The sequence below is a fragment of the Hemicordylus capensis genome, chromosome 3, assembly GCF_027244095.1.
Source record: "Hemicordylus capensis ecotype Gifberg chromosome 3, rHemCap1.1.pri, whole genome shotgun sequence".
Taxonomy (NCBI): Eukaryota; Metazoa; Chordata; class Lepidosauria; order Squamata; family Cordylidae; genus Hemicordylus; species Hemicordylus capensis.
Genome location: NC_069659.1, coordinates 67290737 through 67306026, shown reverse-complemented (window position 1 = coordinate 67306026; position 15290 = coordinate 67290737). Strand labels below are relative to the sequence as shown.

General features: G+C 44.6%; 1 protein-coding gene across 2 annotated transcripts; it reads left to right on the top strand.

Annotated features, from left to right (window-relative positions):
• The first annotated feature begins 503 nt into the window (after window positions 1–503).
• On the top strand, window positions 504–13921 carry ACP6 (acid phosphatase 6, lysophosphatidic). 2 transcript variants are annotated; one of them, XM_053306699.1, is made up of 10 exons: window positions 504–1019; window positions 5185–5313; window positions 5388–5518; window positions 6007–6086; window positions 7811–7898; window positions 10568–10700; window positions 12185–12285; window positions 12534–12629; window positions 13282–13441; window positions 13712–13921. In XM_053306699.1, the coding sequence occupies exons 1-10, from the start codon at window positions 792–794 to the stop codon at window positions 13844–13846; spliced, it is 1281 nt and encodes a 426-aa protein (XP_053162674.1). In that variant the 5' UTR covers window positions 504–791; the 3' UTR covers window positions 13847–13921. The 2 variants fall into 2 exon arrangements, with proteins under 2 accessions (XP_053162674.1, XP_053162675.1); XM_053306700.1 differs by lacking the exon at window positions 504–1019 and adding an exon at window positions 1376–1478.
• Window positions 13922–15290: the final 1369 nt, after the last annotated feature.

The following is a 15290-nucleotide window of genomic DNA, read 5'->3' as shown; positions in this document are numbered from 1 at the left end:
GAGAAGTAGTTGTCCTTTTCGTGATGACTACACATGTATCAGTAACAGTCTCTCAGCCTCCCCTTCACACGCGCAAGTGGAAATAGTCCGGAATCAATGACCGCCCGGAATCAATGTCAGGAAGATTTTAAACTTGTACCAAAAGACTGACATGCACCCAGAGAGTAAGCATTTCACCCGTGGTGAAATGCACCCAGAGAGTAAGCAAAAGGCTGCAGCTAGCTCTGTCATGGAGGCTGCAACTGCACGTGAATTCCAAGGAAAGGGACTCCGCTCCGCTGCAGAGAAGCCTTTAACTTTTTCAGCCGCAAACGATTAGAACAACGGCCGTCTCCTCATTCTCAACGCCATGCACGTCACGTGACCTACTCGAAGCAAACGCGCACGCGCAGGTCCCTCCCCGTGATGCCCCGCTGCCCCCTGGGAGTTGTAGTTCTTTAGTGACTGCATGCATGAAACAACGAACTAAGGAGACCTTATTTCCCATAATCCAGCTCTGTCCTGAATAGGTCCGGGATGCCTCCCGGGAGGAGAGTGCCGCTAACAGGATCTCGACTTCCCTAGAGCGTTCTGTTCCCAAGTCTGCGCAGGTTGCAGCTATGCGCTCAGTGATGGCATTTCCAAGCGCAAGCAATTAAAGGGGCAGGTCCTTTTAGCGCAGTAGCTTGTGCTTCCTCCGTCCTCCTGGCGGCGGAGTTTTTGTGCAGGGAGTGACGACAGGCTGGCTGCCCTGCTGTGGTCTCCTCCCTCCCCATCATCCACTAAGATCTCGAGTGGCGTAGCAGTACTCTATGGGGGCTCAACATTGCAGAAGATTCCTTCCTAGCGTAAATCTGTGGGCTCGGGTGGGTGTCTTGGGCACTCTGGCTTACTGGGCACACAGCACGAGGAGAGCCCTGGCCGAACCGAGAGAGAGCAAAATGCCGCTCGGCAAAGACCAGTCTGAGCTGAAACTGGTGCAAGTTCTCTTTCGGCACGGAGCCCGCACGCCTCTCAGACCTATCCCGGATGTCGAACAGGTGAGGAGGTTGCAGGGGGTGGGATGACACACACCGGTGTGATTGCAGCAGCATCGGGAAGCGGGCAGGCAGTGGCAGCACCGGTGGGGGGAGTTGTTATGGGGAGGGGGGACACAGAAAGGGCAAAGTGCATTGGAGTTGTGTCCCACGTTAGATTTCTGAAATAGAAATGTGGGGCAAACAACTTTTCCGAGGGTCGCTTGCCCCGCGGGGGCCCCCCCCCCCGCTCCTTGCCAGGTTACGATCACTTTGAGAAGCGACGCTGCGACATGGCACGCACCCTGTTAGAACGGGCAGCTGCTAGCGGCTTCCTGCTACACTATCGCGGTAACAGCAGCTCCGAAGGCAGACAGACAAGTATAAGCGGCCCATATGAATTAACGTTCTAAGCGTGGACACGCCCCATATTGCGGACGGGAACTGAGAATGAGAAGAGAGCTGCTGGCCGAAGACCATTTCGTGAGTTTGCGCAGACGTGAAATTGGAACCGGCGGCTTCCCGGCTTGGGTGCTCCGGCTGCAGCAATAGTTAATGTAGTCCTCCTTCGAGAAGCTGCCTTCGATCTTCAGCTAAAAGCCTCTTGACACAGCAGGTGCGCCTTGAGGGCGAAGCATAAGTGATATGAAGAGCAGGAGAGGCATCTGCCTCAGCCTGTCTTTTGCTGCCGTCACGTGAATCGCAACGGCCTGACTTACTCGTGTGCTGATATCTTCTACCAGTAAAGAGGCCAAAGTACAGAACGTGTCTTAGTCGTACAGCAGATCTGCAGTCTCGAATAGAGTTTCCGTTTGGTCTAGATTAGAACCTGTGGTGAAGTGGATGGTGTTGGCTGGCGTGGCAGGGGGAAGAAAACTCTTGTGAACAAAGACAGGGGTTCCCAACCTGCGGTACTCTAGAGAGGTTGCTGAACTGCAGCTCCCATCATCCCCAGCCATTGCAGGTGGGGTGGGGATGTTGGGAGTTGTAGTGCAGCAACATCTGGAATACCACAGGTTATGAACCCCTGAACTAAGACAATGAGTTCTATGCAAGGAGATCATCTGTATTGTTGGAACTCAGTTGATGGCAACAATGGGCACACTAGAGGTGCTCTAACCTCTAGTGTGGGACCCTACCAGGGTTCTCTCTAACAGGGATTCCCAGATGTTGTTGACTACAACTCGCAGCATCCCCAGCTGCAGTGGCCTTTGGCTGGGGATTATGGGAGTTGTAGTCAACAACATCTGGAATTGCCTGTTAGAGGGAACACTGAACCCTACCTGGTTTTGTAACTGTAATGGAATTAATGGCTACATTCATATTGGAAGTTGTGTTGATGGTGACCTAGGACAAGGCCTTCTTTGTGGTGGTACCAAGGTTGCGTAACTGCCTTTCCCTTGAGAACCAGAGGCCCCCTCTGTATTGCTGTAAATAAACATATCTTTAAGCAGGCATTTGCTTACTGAGAAGCTGCTGAAAACTTTTAGTGCTCTGTATCTATATTGCTATTAGGTTTTTATTCTGAGTGGGACAGCTCAGACAATATTACCCTCCCACCCCCAGGTTCAGCCCACACAATTGAGATGTGGGATGTGCCAAAAGCATGCTCATCCTCACATCTTTTCCAGACATTCTGACATCCTCCTGGCATGTTCACTGGGGGAAGAACTGTCTGAACTGCTGTACACACAACAGAAGATCTAGTTTACGCTAGTATTTGGGTTGCACATAGAGTGGCAGTATTTACAGTGTGTGTAGAGTACCAGTTTGGACAAACCTCCTCCTCGTGTGACTTGCGACAGGTGCCGTGGCATGTTGGGAAGGCCACTGGATGGAGAATTGTCCAAATTGGTCCTTTATTTGGGTGCCCAGTGGATAGAGAAACAGCACAGAAAAGACTATTTACATGACACACAATTAATTTGTGGAATTAATGCCACAGGATAACCTAGTGTAGATGACTTTAAAAGATGATTAGATAAATTCATGGAGGAGGAGAGCTCTATTATGGCTGTTAGTGTGGTTGCTATGTGGAACCTCCACTTCAGAGGCAATATACCTCTGGATATCAATTGTTGGTAGCACAGCCAGCAACTGTGGGGAAGCAACAGCAAGAGAAGGCTATTGCCTTGCTTGTGAGCTTTCCAGAGGCAAATCTGGCCAGCCACTATGAAAAATGGAGTGGAGTACTGGAGCCGAGGATCTCTGTCAAATCCAGCGGGGCTCCTCTTGTGTTCTTATTTGGTCTATAGCTTTATGCAGTATGTCCCTCCCTTGGGCTCTAAATGAAGCTTTGTTTTATAATGACCTGGTTGCTAACAAACTGAAGGAGCCCTACTAGATCAAACCAAGGCCAGCACATTTTTTCCATCAGTGGCCACCCAGATACCTCTGAGAAGCCCCATCAGCTGGACATGAGGACTCGCCCCTCACCAGCCATTGCTATCCTGCTACTGGTATTCAGAACCACTGCCCTAGGAGACAACATATAGCCGTCCAAATTAGTAACCTCTGATAGACTAGTCCTCCAAGTACTTGTCTAATCACGTTTTAAAGCCATTTAAGGTAGTGGCCATCACCAGATCTTGTAGCAGTCTATTCCATAGATTAAGTATATGTTGTGTAAAAGTACTTCCTTTTTTCCCCATCCTAAAGCTCCTCCCATTCAGTTTCATTGAATGGCCCCATCTCTAGTGTTGTGAGAGAGGAAGGAAATCTCTTGCCACAGAATGCATGATTTTATCAGCTCAAAAACCCCTGCTCACCAGGCAGACACACCTTTCAAAGTGGTGTCTCTTATATTTAGCAAAGGGAGAGCAACTGTCCATATTCAGCCCAACACAGCATCTTTGCAGTGACTGGGTCAAAGTTTTCATTCTGCTCTTCACCATGACCCAAAGATCTCTTCCCTGATTAGTTACTGACAGCTCAAACTCCATGAGTGAAGTTAGGATTTTTATGTTTTTGCCCCATTGTGCTTCACTTTATGCTTATTTACAGTGACCACATTTGCCATTGACTGACTCTTGCTGAATAAATGGGAAGGAATGCAATTTATGCTTGGGAAGGAAGTGAAGAAGTTTTTTCAAGTTCACAAGTACATACTCGCTATGTGTGGACTTACAAGAAAACAGCCTTAAGCTACTAACAGCAGATATGCTTGCAAGTATGAACACAGAGCAACACTAGGACAGACATTCCAGAGATGCATCAACCTCTTCTATATTTCCCTTATTAAAAGTGTCCTCTGGTTGCAGCCTTTTCATAGAGAAGTGCTTTGCATGTGGGTTGTTGCATTATGATTATAGTTCTTGAATGGCATTGGTGTGCCAGACCCATGTCTTGAAGATCTGTGTTTGTTACCTCTGCTTTTTCAAAGAGTTTCAACCAATTTTCTGTTGAAAATTGTAACTAGTAAAGGAGTATGATACAGTGTTTCAAATTGCCTTTTTCTGGCAGCCAGACAGAGATCATTCAGCAAGATTTCCTCAAGTTATAATGCTATATATTTCCAAGTTGTAATCCTGGAGTGTAGCAATTATGGAATTTGGCACTATACATTCCTCATTGTCTTGCAACAGCAGAGCCTGAATGCTAAACTAGGACCACATTTGCCCGTAATGAGGAACCACTCCCTCCTGTTCTCCGGTCCGAATTCAGACGTGACAGAGCACTCTCTCTGCAGTCAGCGAGACTGCAGAGGAGGAGGGGCAACTGGCTGTGCAGGCTTCTTTCTGGCATGAAGGACAGCCTGCACAGCCAATCACAGCCGGAGGAAGGGAGGATCTTCTTCCCTCAATGCTGGTAACAGGGAATGCAGCCTGCAGTTCCAAATTCAGACACACAAAATGTGTGGAACCTCAGATTGGGGCGACGAAACTCACTACAACCCAAGGTTCAGATTGGAGTTTCGAAATTGAAACCTTGGGAGTCACCTTGTGGAACTGGAGTTGCATGCATTCAGACATCATGGTAAGATCACCTCTGCCCCCTTAAACTCCAGTTCCACGTTACATGTGAATGTGGCCTAGGTGTCTTTGCATAGGATTAGGCTCCTAGGGTTATACAGAATTTGCTGTGTCTAAGCCCATGAAAGTAATCTTACATCTGCGCAGGATTGATTTTTTAAAAATTATTTGAAGCTTATGAATGTCTAGTGAAGCACTCCCCACCCTTTTTGGAACAGGTGAAGTGGGATCCTGCTCTTCTGGAGATCCCTGCTCAAACAAAGTTTGACTACACAGTAACTGATCTAAGTGGTGGACCAAGACCTTATTCTGTTTATGAGGAAAACTACAAGAAAACAACACTGAAGGTGAGAGGCGCTTTAGAGACCTGATGTACTCTTGTTCAGAAATCATGTATTCACTATAACTCTTCCCTTCCCAGGGCGGAGTGATTGCAGGGCAGCTGACCAAAGTGGGCATGAAGCAAATGTTTGCACTCGGGGAACGGCTAAGGAAACGTTACATTGAGGAGGCCAGTTTCCTCTCTCCAGCATTCAAACCTTCTGAAGTCTTGTGAGTCTCTACATATTCCAGCTTGTCTTCAAACAGCTTTTGTGCTTCCTGATGACACTGTAAGCCTCAGTGACTCCCTGCAGGGTCCTCGCTGGCCCCATCCCACACACGGTCGCTTTCTGTTCAGTGCTAAGACTCTGTAGCTTGCACAGCTAAGTTGGCTTCAAGTAGCTTCATGTGTCCATGCTGGCATTTCACATAGCTTGATTTTGACAGTTGGTGCCTGGAGCTGTTGGTGGGCCTCTGAGTGGAGAAGTCCTCAAACTCCCCAGGGCAGGGGTTCCCAACCTTGGGTCCTCTGTTCTTGTTGGACAACAAGTCTCATTCATCCTTTGGCCATTGTCTGGGGATGATGGGAGTTGCAGTCCAACATAACCTGAGGGCCCAAGGTTGGGAATCCCTGCTCTAGAACACCCTGTGCCAGTCTGGAGTAGAGAAGCAGCTGCCATCCACTTGCTCCATCTCATTGGCTACCTTCTGTCTTTCAGTGTTCGTTCCACTAATATTGTTCGGAATCTGGAGTCCACACGATGTTTGCTAGCTGGGCTGTTCCAACAGCAGAAAGAAGGTTAGAGACGAAGGAGAGCTTTTCACTGTGCTGACTGTTCCACCCATCAAAGATACTTGCTTCTTGAGCCACCCTTCCTTTCTAGGAGGCTTCCCCTCATTCATCCCTATCTAACACACACATATTAATGCTTTTTGATAAGACTACATCTAGTTGCAACTTTTATAAGGATGTGCTGCAACAAAAGATGCTGGTCCCTCTTGTTATAATTCTCTGGGACAAAGATACAATCTGCAAGGCGGTGGTGTGGGCTTTATCTTTTGCTTAGCAACCCTAGGTGGGTGTCTGCCTTCTCCTTGCTCTCTTGGCCCTGGAGATGCAATTTTTCATTTATCTAAGAACAGGAGTTTCAGTTTGAGAAATGGGCAAACACTGAAATCTCAAAAGGTATGATGGACACATTCACTGATTTTAATCCTAGTATGAAGGGATTTTTTTGTAGAATCAAAGTTTCTGGCAGAAACTGGTGTCTCAAAGCTTCTAAGTGTTTTTCTGGAGAAACAGAGGCAGAACCTCCTGTGCTTACTCTGGTTCCATAAGCCTATTTTAATAGTGGTTATTTTAATTGCTTTACTTAAGATCATGGTATGCTATTTAAAAAAACTAATGTGCTAAGAAGAGGATCACGTAGGTATGTTATATGTACAAAATGGGAAAAGTTATACATAAAATTGTTAAACGTTCAGAGGTGTGTATTAATACAAGTATACTTTGCATAATTTAGTGCAGTTGCCCCCTGCCTTGTTAGCCTCATTGCAGTCATGATTTAATATTAACTTGGAGCAGAAATGTAATTGGAGTAGAGACTTGAAAGTATGCAAGTGCAGGGGAAGTGCCCTAATGAGCTTTGTAGAAGAGATGATAGATCTTCTGGCTGCAGCCAGAAGTGCCTTTGCCCAGCTCCATCTGATTCGTCAATTACGCCCTTACCTTGAAAGATCCATGCCTTTGTTATCTGCTGCCTAGATTATTGTAACGCCCTCTATCTAGGGTTACCTTTGAGGATGATCGGAAAGCTACAACAGGTCCAGAATGCAGCGGCTCGTTTACTTATGGGTGCCAGAAAATATTAACACCTCTCCTGCAGTCATTGCACTGGTTGCCTATTCGCTACTGAGTTCAATTTAAGGTCCTGGTTCTGACCTTCAAAGCCATGTGGGGTTTGGCACCTGTCTACCTACAGACCCGCCTCTCCCATCCAGTTACATCCCGTCTGCTCAGATCTGCTCAGATGGCCCTTTTGTCGGTCCCCGATTTCCAAGAGGTTTGGGGTGCTAGGACCCGTGAAAGAGCCTTCTCGGTTGCTGCCCCACTTCTCTGGAATTCCCTTCCCCTGCAGATTTGTTTAGCTCCTTCCTTGTTGATTTTTAAATCGTTATTGAAGACTTTTCTTTTTCGCCAGGCTTTTACCCTGCAGTTTACCTATTTGCTCTCCCCCCCCCCTTTTTCTTTTTTGTTGGTTACTTTAGTTTTATTTAGAATGTAATTTTAATGCTGTCTTGTTTTGCATGTTTTTGTGCACTGCCCAGAGTCTTCGGAGTGGGCAGTATATCAAATGTTTCAAATAAAAATAGATAAATAAATAAATAAATCTTACCCCTAAAATCCAGAATGTGGCTCCCAAGAATGTAAATACTGTTTAAATTAGTAAGTACAAGATGTATTTGAATATTAATTCTAAATGTGTTAGCATCTGTTTTAAATTAGGTTTTTGTCCCACACAGGACCTATCACCATCGTCACAGATGAGTCTGAATCTGAAATTCTGTATCCCAATATACAGAACTGCAAACGACTGAAGCTTGTGAACAGGTAAATGGCCGCAATTCACTCAAATGTACATTGATGTCTTAGAAACCAATTGGGTTACTCTGGCACAACTTCTCAGCCTGTACTACATGCAAGAAAGTGGTTGATTATCAAAAGCAATGTGTTCTCCTCAATTAACTGAAGTGTTTCTACAGCAGTTGTTATACACTATAGGCATTGTACACTATTGAACACATTGTGTTAAATAATTGTACAAGTGTACACAGGTACAGCCATTCACACAAACACATGCAGAAATGTAGACATCTGTACACTCGTTCAGCATAATCCCCTGCTAACTGAGAAGAGGCACCTTTTTAAAGTGGTTATACTTTTTATTTAGCAGGGGGAGAGTAACTGGCCCTATCCATCCCCAACACAGCATTCCTCCAGTGGCTGTTGCTGGTGTCTATCTTGTTTCTTTTTTAGATTGTGAGCCCTTTGGGGACAGGGGGCCATTTTATTTATTTATATCTATGTAAACCTCTTTGAGAACTTTTGTTGAAATGTGGTATATAAATATTCATATTCATAAAGTCTGAATTGGGCTTATGGCTTGATGTGGTTGGTTTTTCATTGCACCTGTCAAGTATAGATCCAGGATTATTTCATCTCTGAAGTAAGTCTAGGCTTGATTCTCTTTCTTGCCTCTCTATGCATTCTAATGACTAGCTTCTGTGCAAAATGTATGGACTTGCAAAACTTTTTACAGAACACTCATGCCAGATTTGTCATAATCCCAAAGCAGCAGCAGCAACAGGAAACACTTGAGCAACAAAGAAGTGTTGCTCCTATTTAGTGACAGAACAGTTGGGCAACTTTGTTCTGTAACAAGTTGTTCTAGTAAGAACTAATTAGCCTACTTTCCTTTCACTGTCTCTACATATTGACTAAATCTGGTGCAAATCGAGGTCCACAAGTTAGATCTCTTGTGCCTCAAATGTTCGTGTGTCCGCCATCTTGGATCAGGGTGGATGTCATCATTACAAACTGCACCATTGAAGTGTCATGTGTCATTCACTACAGCTATTCCAAATTTGGTTCAAATCAATTACAGTCCTCAAGTTAGTGCACTTGCACCTCAAAAGTTTATGCACCCACCATCTTGGATTGGGGTGGGTGACATCACAAACTACACCATTGATGCATCCCTGTGTCCATTCAGCTGTACCATATTTGGTTTAAATCAGACTGACCACAAGTTAATGCACTTGCGCCTCAAATGTTTTTGTGTCTGCCATCTTGAATTGGGTTGGATGATTTCACAATCTTCACCATTGAGATGTCCCTAAAGCTGTAGCAAATTTGGTTCAAATCGGTTTAGCAGTTCACACGTTATCCCACTTGCGCCTCAAAAGTTTACACATCTGCCATCTTGGATTGGGGTGGATGACATCACAAACTACACCATTGAGGTGTCCCTATGACTGTACCTGATATGGCTCATATTGGTCCAGGCATTGCCAAGTTGATGGTGCGGGGGGAACACATGGACACACATAGCATGCTGGGTGATCTCATAAGCCTACTGGAAAGTAGGCTAAAAAAGGCAGTAAAGTTGGCAGAAATTAACACAGAAAGGTAACTTGGTAAACTTTACACATCTTATTTCTTAGATGATCGGATGATAGTGATTGATGAAAGTCAAATTCACCTAAGTTTTTACTGTTGCCCTCAGGTAGCTATTATGGGCTGGCCCACTTTTGACCATTTGTTCTTAAGGAACCAGAGAACATGCTTGCTATCAGCATCCTTTAGGATTAAGATATAAAGTGTTTTATGATCCTGGAGATATGCAGTAACAGCACGCAGATTACTCAAAGCCAAGTTGCTTATATTAAAATCCTATGAAACTAATACAAAGCAATTATTTTTGACATTTAAAAGGATCTTCCCAAACTATCCTATTGGAAGAACTATATTTTGGGGTTTCCTTCAAAGAAAACATAACAGATTTTGGGAAGTGATGATAGGCTGAATGGTTACAGCAGCTATTCAGTGATTCGTATATACAAAGAAAAAGATGTTCATTTTTCTAAGTTGGCTGAAACGTGTGCAAGTTATTTTCATGTCCTTGTGAAGTTTTACTTATTCATGACATTCTGAATCTCAAAAATGGTTCTGCTCTCTCCATAACAGAAGCAGGGGTCCAAACACAGATGGGAGAGGGGAGCTGCTCTTGTGGTAGCAAGCATGACTTGTCCCCTTAAGCTAAGCAGGGTCTGCCCTGGTTGCATATGAAAGGGAGACTAGAAATGTAAACACTGTAAGATATTCCCCTCGGGATGGAGCTGCTCTGGGAAGAGCAGAAGGTTTCAAGTTCCCTCCCTGGGTTTTCCAAAATAGGGCTGAGAGAGATTCCTGCCTGAAACCTTGGAGAAGCCACTGCCAGTCTGTGAAGACAATACTGAGCTAGATAGACCAATGGTCTGACTCAGTATATGGCAGCTTCCTATGTTCCACCACATCTAATTAGGTTTTCTTCCACACACCATTGGTTATTGTTAGATTGTGAGCCCTTTGGGGACAGGGGGCCACCATATTTCTGTATTTTTCTATGTAAACTGCTTCGAGAATTTTGGTTGAAGAGCGGTATATAAATATTTGTTGTAGTAGTTATCCTTCCAGGGCAACTTTACTTTTCTCCTAAAACTTCTCCTTTTCCTTGACAGGGATAGATTTGCCAGTGTGACTTTGCAGCCAGGCATTTCTGATGACCTGAAGACAATTAAAGAAAAGATGGGCATTGACAGTGAAAAGCCAGTGGATTTTTTTCTCCTCTATGACAATCTCTTTGCAGAACAGGTATGCTGTGCCTTCATAAAAACAATCCAGTCCTGAGCCAAAAACTCTCATTGAAGAATTTTGGGCATCTTATATCGGGTGGCAGGTGACATTCCACAAGGCTGAAATTGGGAATGATTTCTAAGGGCCCATAAAAATTGAGAATTTGTGGGGGCAACTTAGTACTGGTTGACAGCAGACATGTGACCACGCCTCACTGGGTGGGAGCTAGTGGCACTGTGGAGCTCTACACTCACATGGGACCAATCTTGGGATAAATTGGCCACCAGAGATAATGGGCCACTGCTGTCATAACACAAAGCAGCAGCAGCAGCAGCAGCATCTGAAGCAAGAGCATATGAGAAAGGGCGAAGGAGGGGTGCTGCCAGTGCCCCGATCAGCCCCACCTCCTTGCTGACACTATCCTCCTTTCCTAGTAGGGATGTGCACAAATGTTTTGGCAGGGCAGGTAGTGGTACCTTTTTAAGCATAAGTAAACAGGTCTTTATAAGCCACCTAATTGCTCAGCAGGGAAATGACTTGCCTAGCAAGCAAGAGGTTGCTGGTTCGAATCCCCGCTGGTATGTTTCACAGACTATGGGAAACACCTATATCAGGCAGCAGTGATATAGGAAGGTGCTGAAAGGCACCATCTCATACTGTGCAGGAGGCGGCAATGGTAAACTCCTCCTGTATTCTACCGAAGAAAACCACATGGTTCTGTGGTCACCAAGAGTCAGCACCGACTCAAGGGCACAACTTTATATTAAAGTCGGTCCTTACCTGCTCCTCTGCTGCTCAGAAGTCAGCATGGGGCAGCCTGCGAACAGCAGTGAGATGCACATGGCTGCTGTGCATGTGCAGTGGCCATGTGTGTCCTGGGTGAAGGACACACTACTGGGTGAAGCCCCACGGCCACACATTGACTTCTGAGCGGCACGGCCCTCATGCTTAAAGGTACCACTCCCTGCCCTGCTGAAACAATTTGGTGGGCCACGCCAAATTGATTTGTCCACATCCCTGTCACCTAGATGGCTCCCACCAATCTAACACCAAGTGGAAGCAGCCAAGCAAAGATGGTGCTTACCTGTATCAGCTGCCACCACAAGCAAGCTCTGTCTTTGCTGTGGCTGCCACAGTGTGGTTTTACATCAGCAGTGGCTGCTGTAAGCAAGCCCCATCCTCACTGTAGCAGCCCCCAATTTGAAATCATGAGTTGGTATCCGTAAAGGGCATGAGGCCATTTTGGTAAGGCGAGAAGAGGGGCAGTGTCCCAGATTGCATCTTGTCTGGGGTGCCATTTGGGCAAGGACTAGCCCTGTTCACACACTTGTTACAGCATAGGGGATTCTGTTACGTTAATAAAACTTATTAAATACATGTTCAAGTTAATGTTGGAGTAAACATTAAACAAAAATGCATGTGTGTTGTCCAGTCCCAAACTCGGGTAGTGGTCTGTATCCATTTCAAGTTTAGAGCTTAATTCACATTATACTGTCTTTCAGGCACATGATCTACCGAGCTGCCCTGTTCTTAAGAATTTTCTGCAAATTATTGAGCAGAGGGCCATTGACTCACTCCTTTATATCACAGGATACAATTTAAGGTGAGCAGTCTCAGGGCTGGAGGTATGTAGGTGGGGAGGATTTATATGCCAACGTTGTTCTTTAAATATAGCTTTTTCTTAGGCTAGTGTATTCTGTTGGTTGTTAATCCCTTTAACCGACTCCTGTTCTAATGCTTAAGTCTCATCTAGAACTGTAACAAGGGTCATGTTGTTACATCTTTAAAAGTATGGACTTCAAAAATGGATTTTTCATTCCTAATACTTCCAACTCCTTCCCCCACTCCTAGGGAGACTCTTCAGATGTCTGTGGGTCCTCTTCTCTATGCAATACAGAAGAACATTAGGGAGGCAATAGATCCTCCCTCTCCCAGTATAAAAGCCAGGTACAGAAACACTTCAAATATCTATAGTCTCTTGTCTTCACTTACTGGAGATTATGTATAATCCAAAAGAGCTGATACATATCATTCCACAGAGCACAAACGTTCATAGAGTATCTGCCAACTAAAAACATAAAAGCAAAAATGAGATTGAAACCAAGCAGGAAATAGGAGGCTGAGTGGAAACTGGTGGGCTTGCGAGTGGGGAATGGCCTAATTGGACTTGTAACAGGTTCGTGCACAATCTAGATGGGTAGTTGACCTTTTGCTTTTTTTTATGAGTGCTGATGAGACCTAACAGAATGATCAAAGTTCTCCAATACTTATTTGCCTTGACATATTTACAATTTAGATTGTAACTGGGTAAAGGTCACTTAGCCAAAGTTAAATGTGGATATCTTGAACTTGGTTCACACAGGAAGTTTCAGATACGTCAGTACAAGGAGGTTCTTGCATTCAGTGGGAGTGAGGGACGAGCCTTCCACTAGACTGAAATGTTTTGGCTTGGTTCATGCAGTCATTTCTGTCTGTAAAGAGACATTACCAACAGAACTGATACTTTGAAAGAGAAAAAAGTAACTGAGAGGATGACTAATTGCTGCTACACTGAATGTTTGTCAGTAATGTAGACTCTTATGCTCATCTTTTCCTTTAGGAAGCTCATTCTGTATGCTGTTCATGATGTTACCCTCTTCCCATTACTGATGGCTCTGGGAGTCTTTAATTTCAAGTGGCCTCCATATGCTGCAGATGTGACACTGGAACTTTACCAGCAATCCAAAGACTGGTTTATACGGCTAACCTATAATGGAGAGGTATGGACAGATAATATAGCTGAGATTTGGATAGCTGCAAGCTGCCACACTTGGGCATGTGCTTCATCTGAATACAATAGAATATATCAAGCTTACGGAAACTGGCACATGGGACCTAACTACTAGCCTCAGGCTCTGACCTTCACCTCTTTTTAAAGTTAAACACACACTTCAGCAGGAAGGCAGTATCAGATTTTCTGCTCAAAGTGTTCTGGCAACACCTAAAATTCAGTCGCTTTTAAATTGCTGTTTTGGTTTGTGTCTCTACAGGAATTGGTCCCAAGAGGATGCAGAGCTGGTCTCTGTCCACTAGAGGACTTTCTGAATGCCCTTTCAACATATACTGCAAATCCTGCAGAATATAAGACACTGTGCTCCCAAGCAGGACGTGCTGATGATGGATAACTGATTAGCAATACTAAATTATTCTTAAGACTTCATATTTTTCTAAATATCATAAAAACAAAATAACATGCTTAACAGTTGAGTGGTGTAGTAGTTTGCTTCAGGAACAGAGGTGCATGCTGTTTCCCCATTTTGGAAAGAGGTTTGAGTAGTAGAATTAAGGTATGTGATTCATGGCACATGCCATCACTGCCCCAGAAAAGAGCTGGATTCTTTTCTGTAATGTAGAACAATATGGATTCCTTTCTGTAATGAATGTAGCACATACATGCTACTTGAAGGAAGAGAACTAATGTGGTTTCCTGAGTTATACATCTACCCTCCTTGCTTGTGAGTTCCATTTTGCAACTTTAGTGTTGTGGCCTTCCTTGTAGATCTTAAGAGAAGATCTCAGGTTTTTTGTAAACTCAAGTCCTCCTCTCTGACACTAATTCATACTGCAAGTTTAGTTTGACTATGAAAAGTGAGTCTTCTAGATACAAGGGGGAGAGAAGATAACCCAAGCTCTTAAGTGATCTATCCGCAAGTTTCTGGCCTAATGTATGGAGCAACTAACTGATCCCTACTGCAAGCAGATCCATTCCAACAACTTCTTGCAAAAGGAACATTGCTGTTGGATTTTCAAACAATGCTTCTAAACCAAGCTTGTACCAATAGAAAAGGAGTGTTCTCTTGCAAGTTAACTACATTTTCATTTCAATGTAGTCTAGCTGCTACTAGAAGCTATAGCCATTAGCAGGATGAAGTGTTAATCCTTCAAGCAGCCAGCCTATTATAACTGGCTGGGAATAAGCATTGCTTTGTAAGAAAAGCATTGCTTTGTAAGAAAACTGGCTGCCAGGCCCTCAGGGTCATGTTTCCACTGTTAAGAGCACTTCCAGAGCAAGGTGAGAGCAATGAAAACCACACTGTTGAGCAAAAGTGCCCACACGTTGGAAGTGGAGATCAGCAGCGCGTATGTGCTTTTGATAGCAGCACACATGCACTGTTGGAATGTCAGCAAGCATAGAATTAGATCAATATCTCTTGGCTAAAAAGGAGCTTGATGTGTTAAATTGTTTTAATAGAATCACTGTTAAATGGGAGTATACAATGTAATTAGCTAAAATGAAAAAACATGGAAGCCAGCCATGTAACTGATTGTAAGAAGAAGAAACATGAACAGTCTAGTAAACTTGAGTGACAAGGCCAAACTGAGCGGATGTTGTGAGGGCAGTAGGAAACTGCTTTAGCCTGGTCCGATGCAGGGTCTGCCCTGGTTGCATCTGAATAGGAGACTTGATGTGTGAGCATTGCAAGATATTCCCCTCAGGGGATGAAGCCGCTCTGGAAAGAGCAGAAGGTTTCAAGTTCCCTCCCTGGTTTCTCCAAAATAGGGCTGAGAGAGATTCCTGCCTGCAACCCTGGAGAAGCCGCTGCCAGTCTGTGAAGACAATACTGAACT

What these genes read in the sequence shown, in the direction of transcription:
- ACP6 (XM_053306699.1), top strand. Translation starts at nt 792, where the DNA reads ATGGGGGCTCAACATTGCAGAAGATTCCTTCCTAGCGTAAATCTGTGG. An exon ending in TTCAAACCTTCTGAAGTCTT is followed by an intron (nt 5,519 to 6,006) that starts GTGAGTCTCTAC and finishes TCTGTCTTTCAG; the next exon opens with TGTTCGTTCCACTAATATTG. An exon ending in ACAATCTCTTTGCAGAACAG is followed by an intron (nt 10,701 to 12,184) that starts GTATGCTGTGCC and finishes ACTGTCTTTCAG; the next exon opens with GCACATGATCTACCGAGCTG.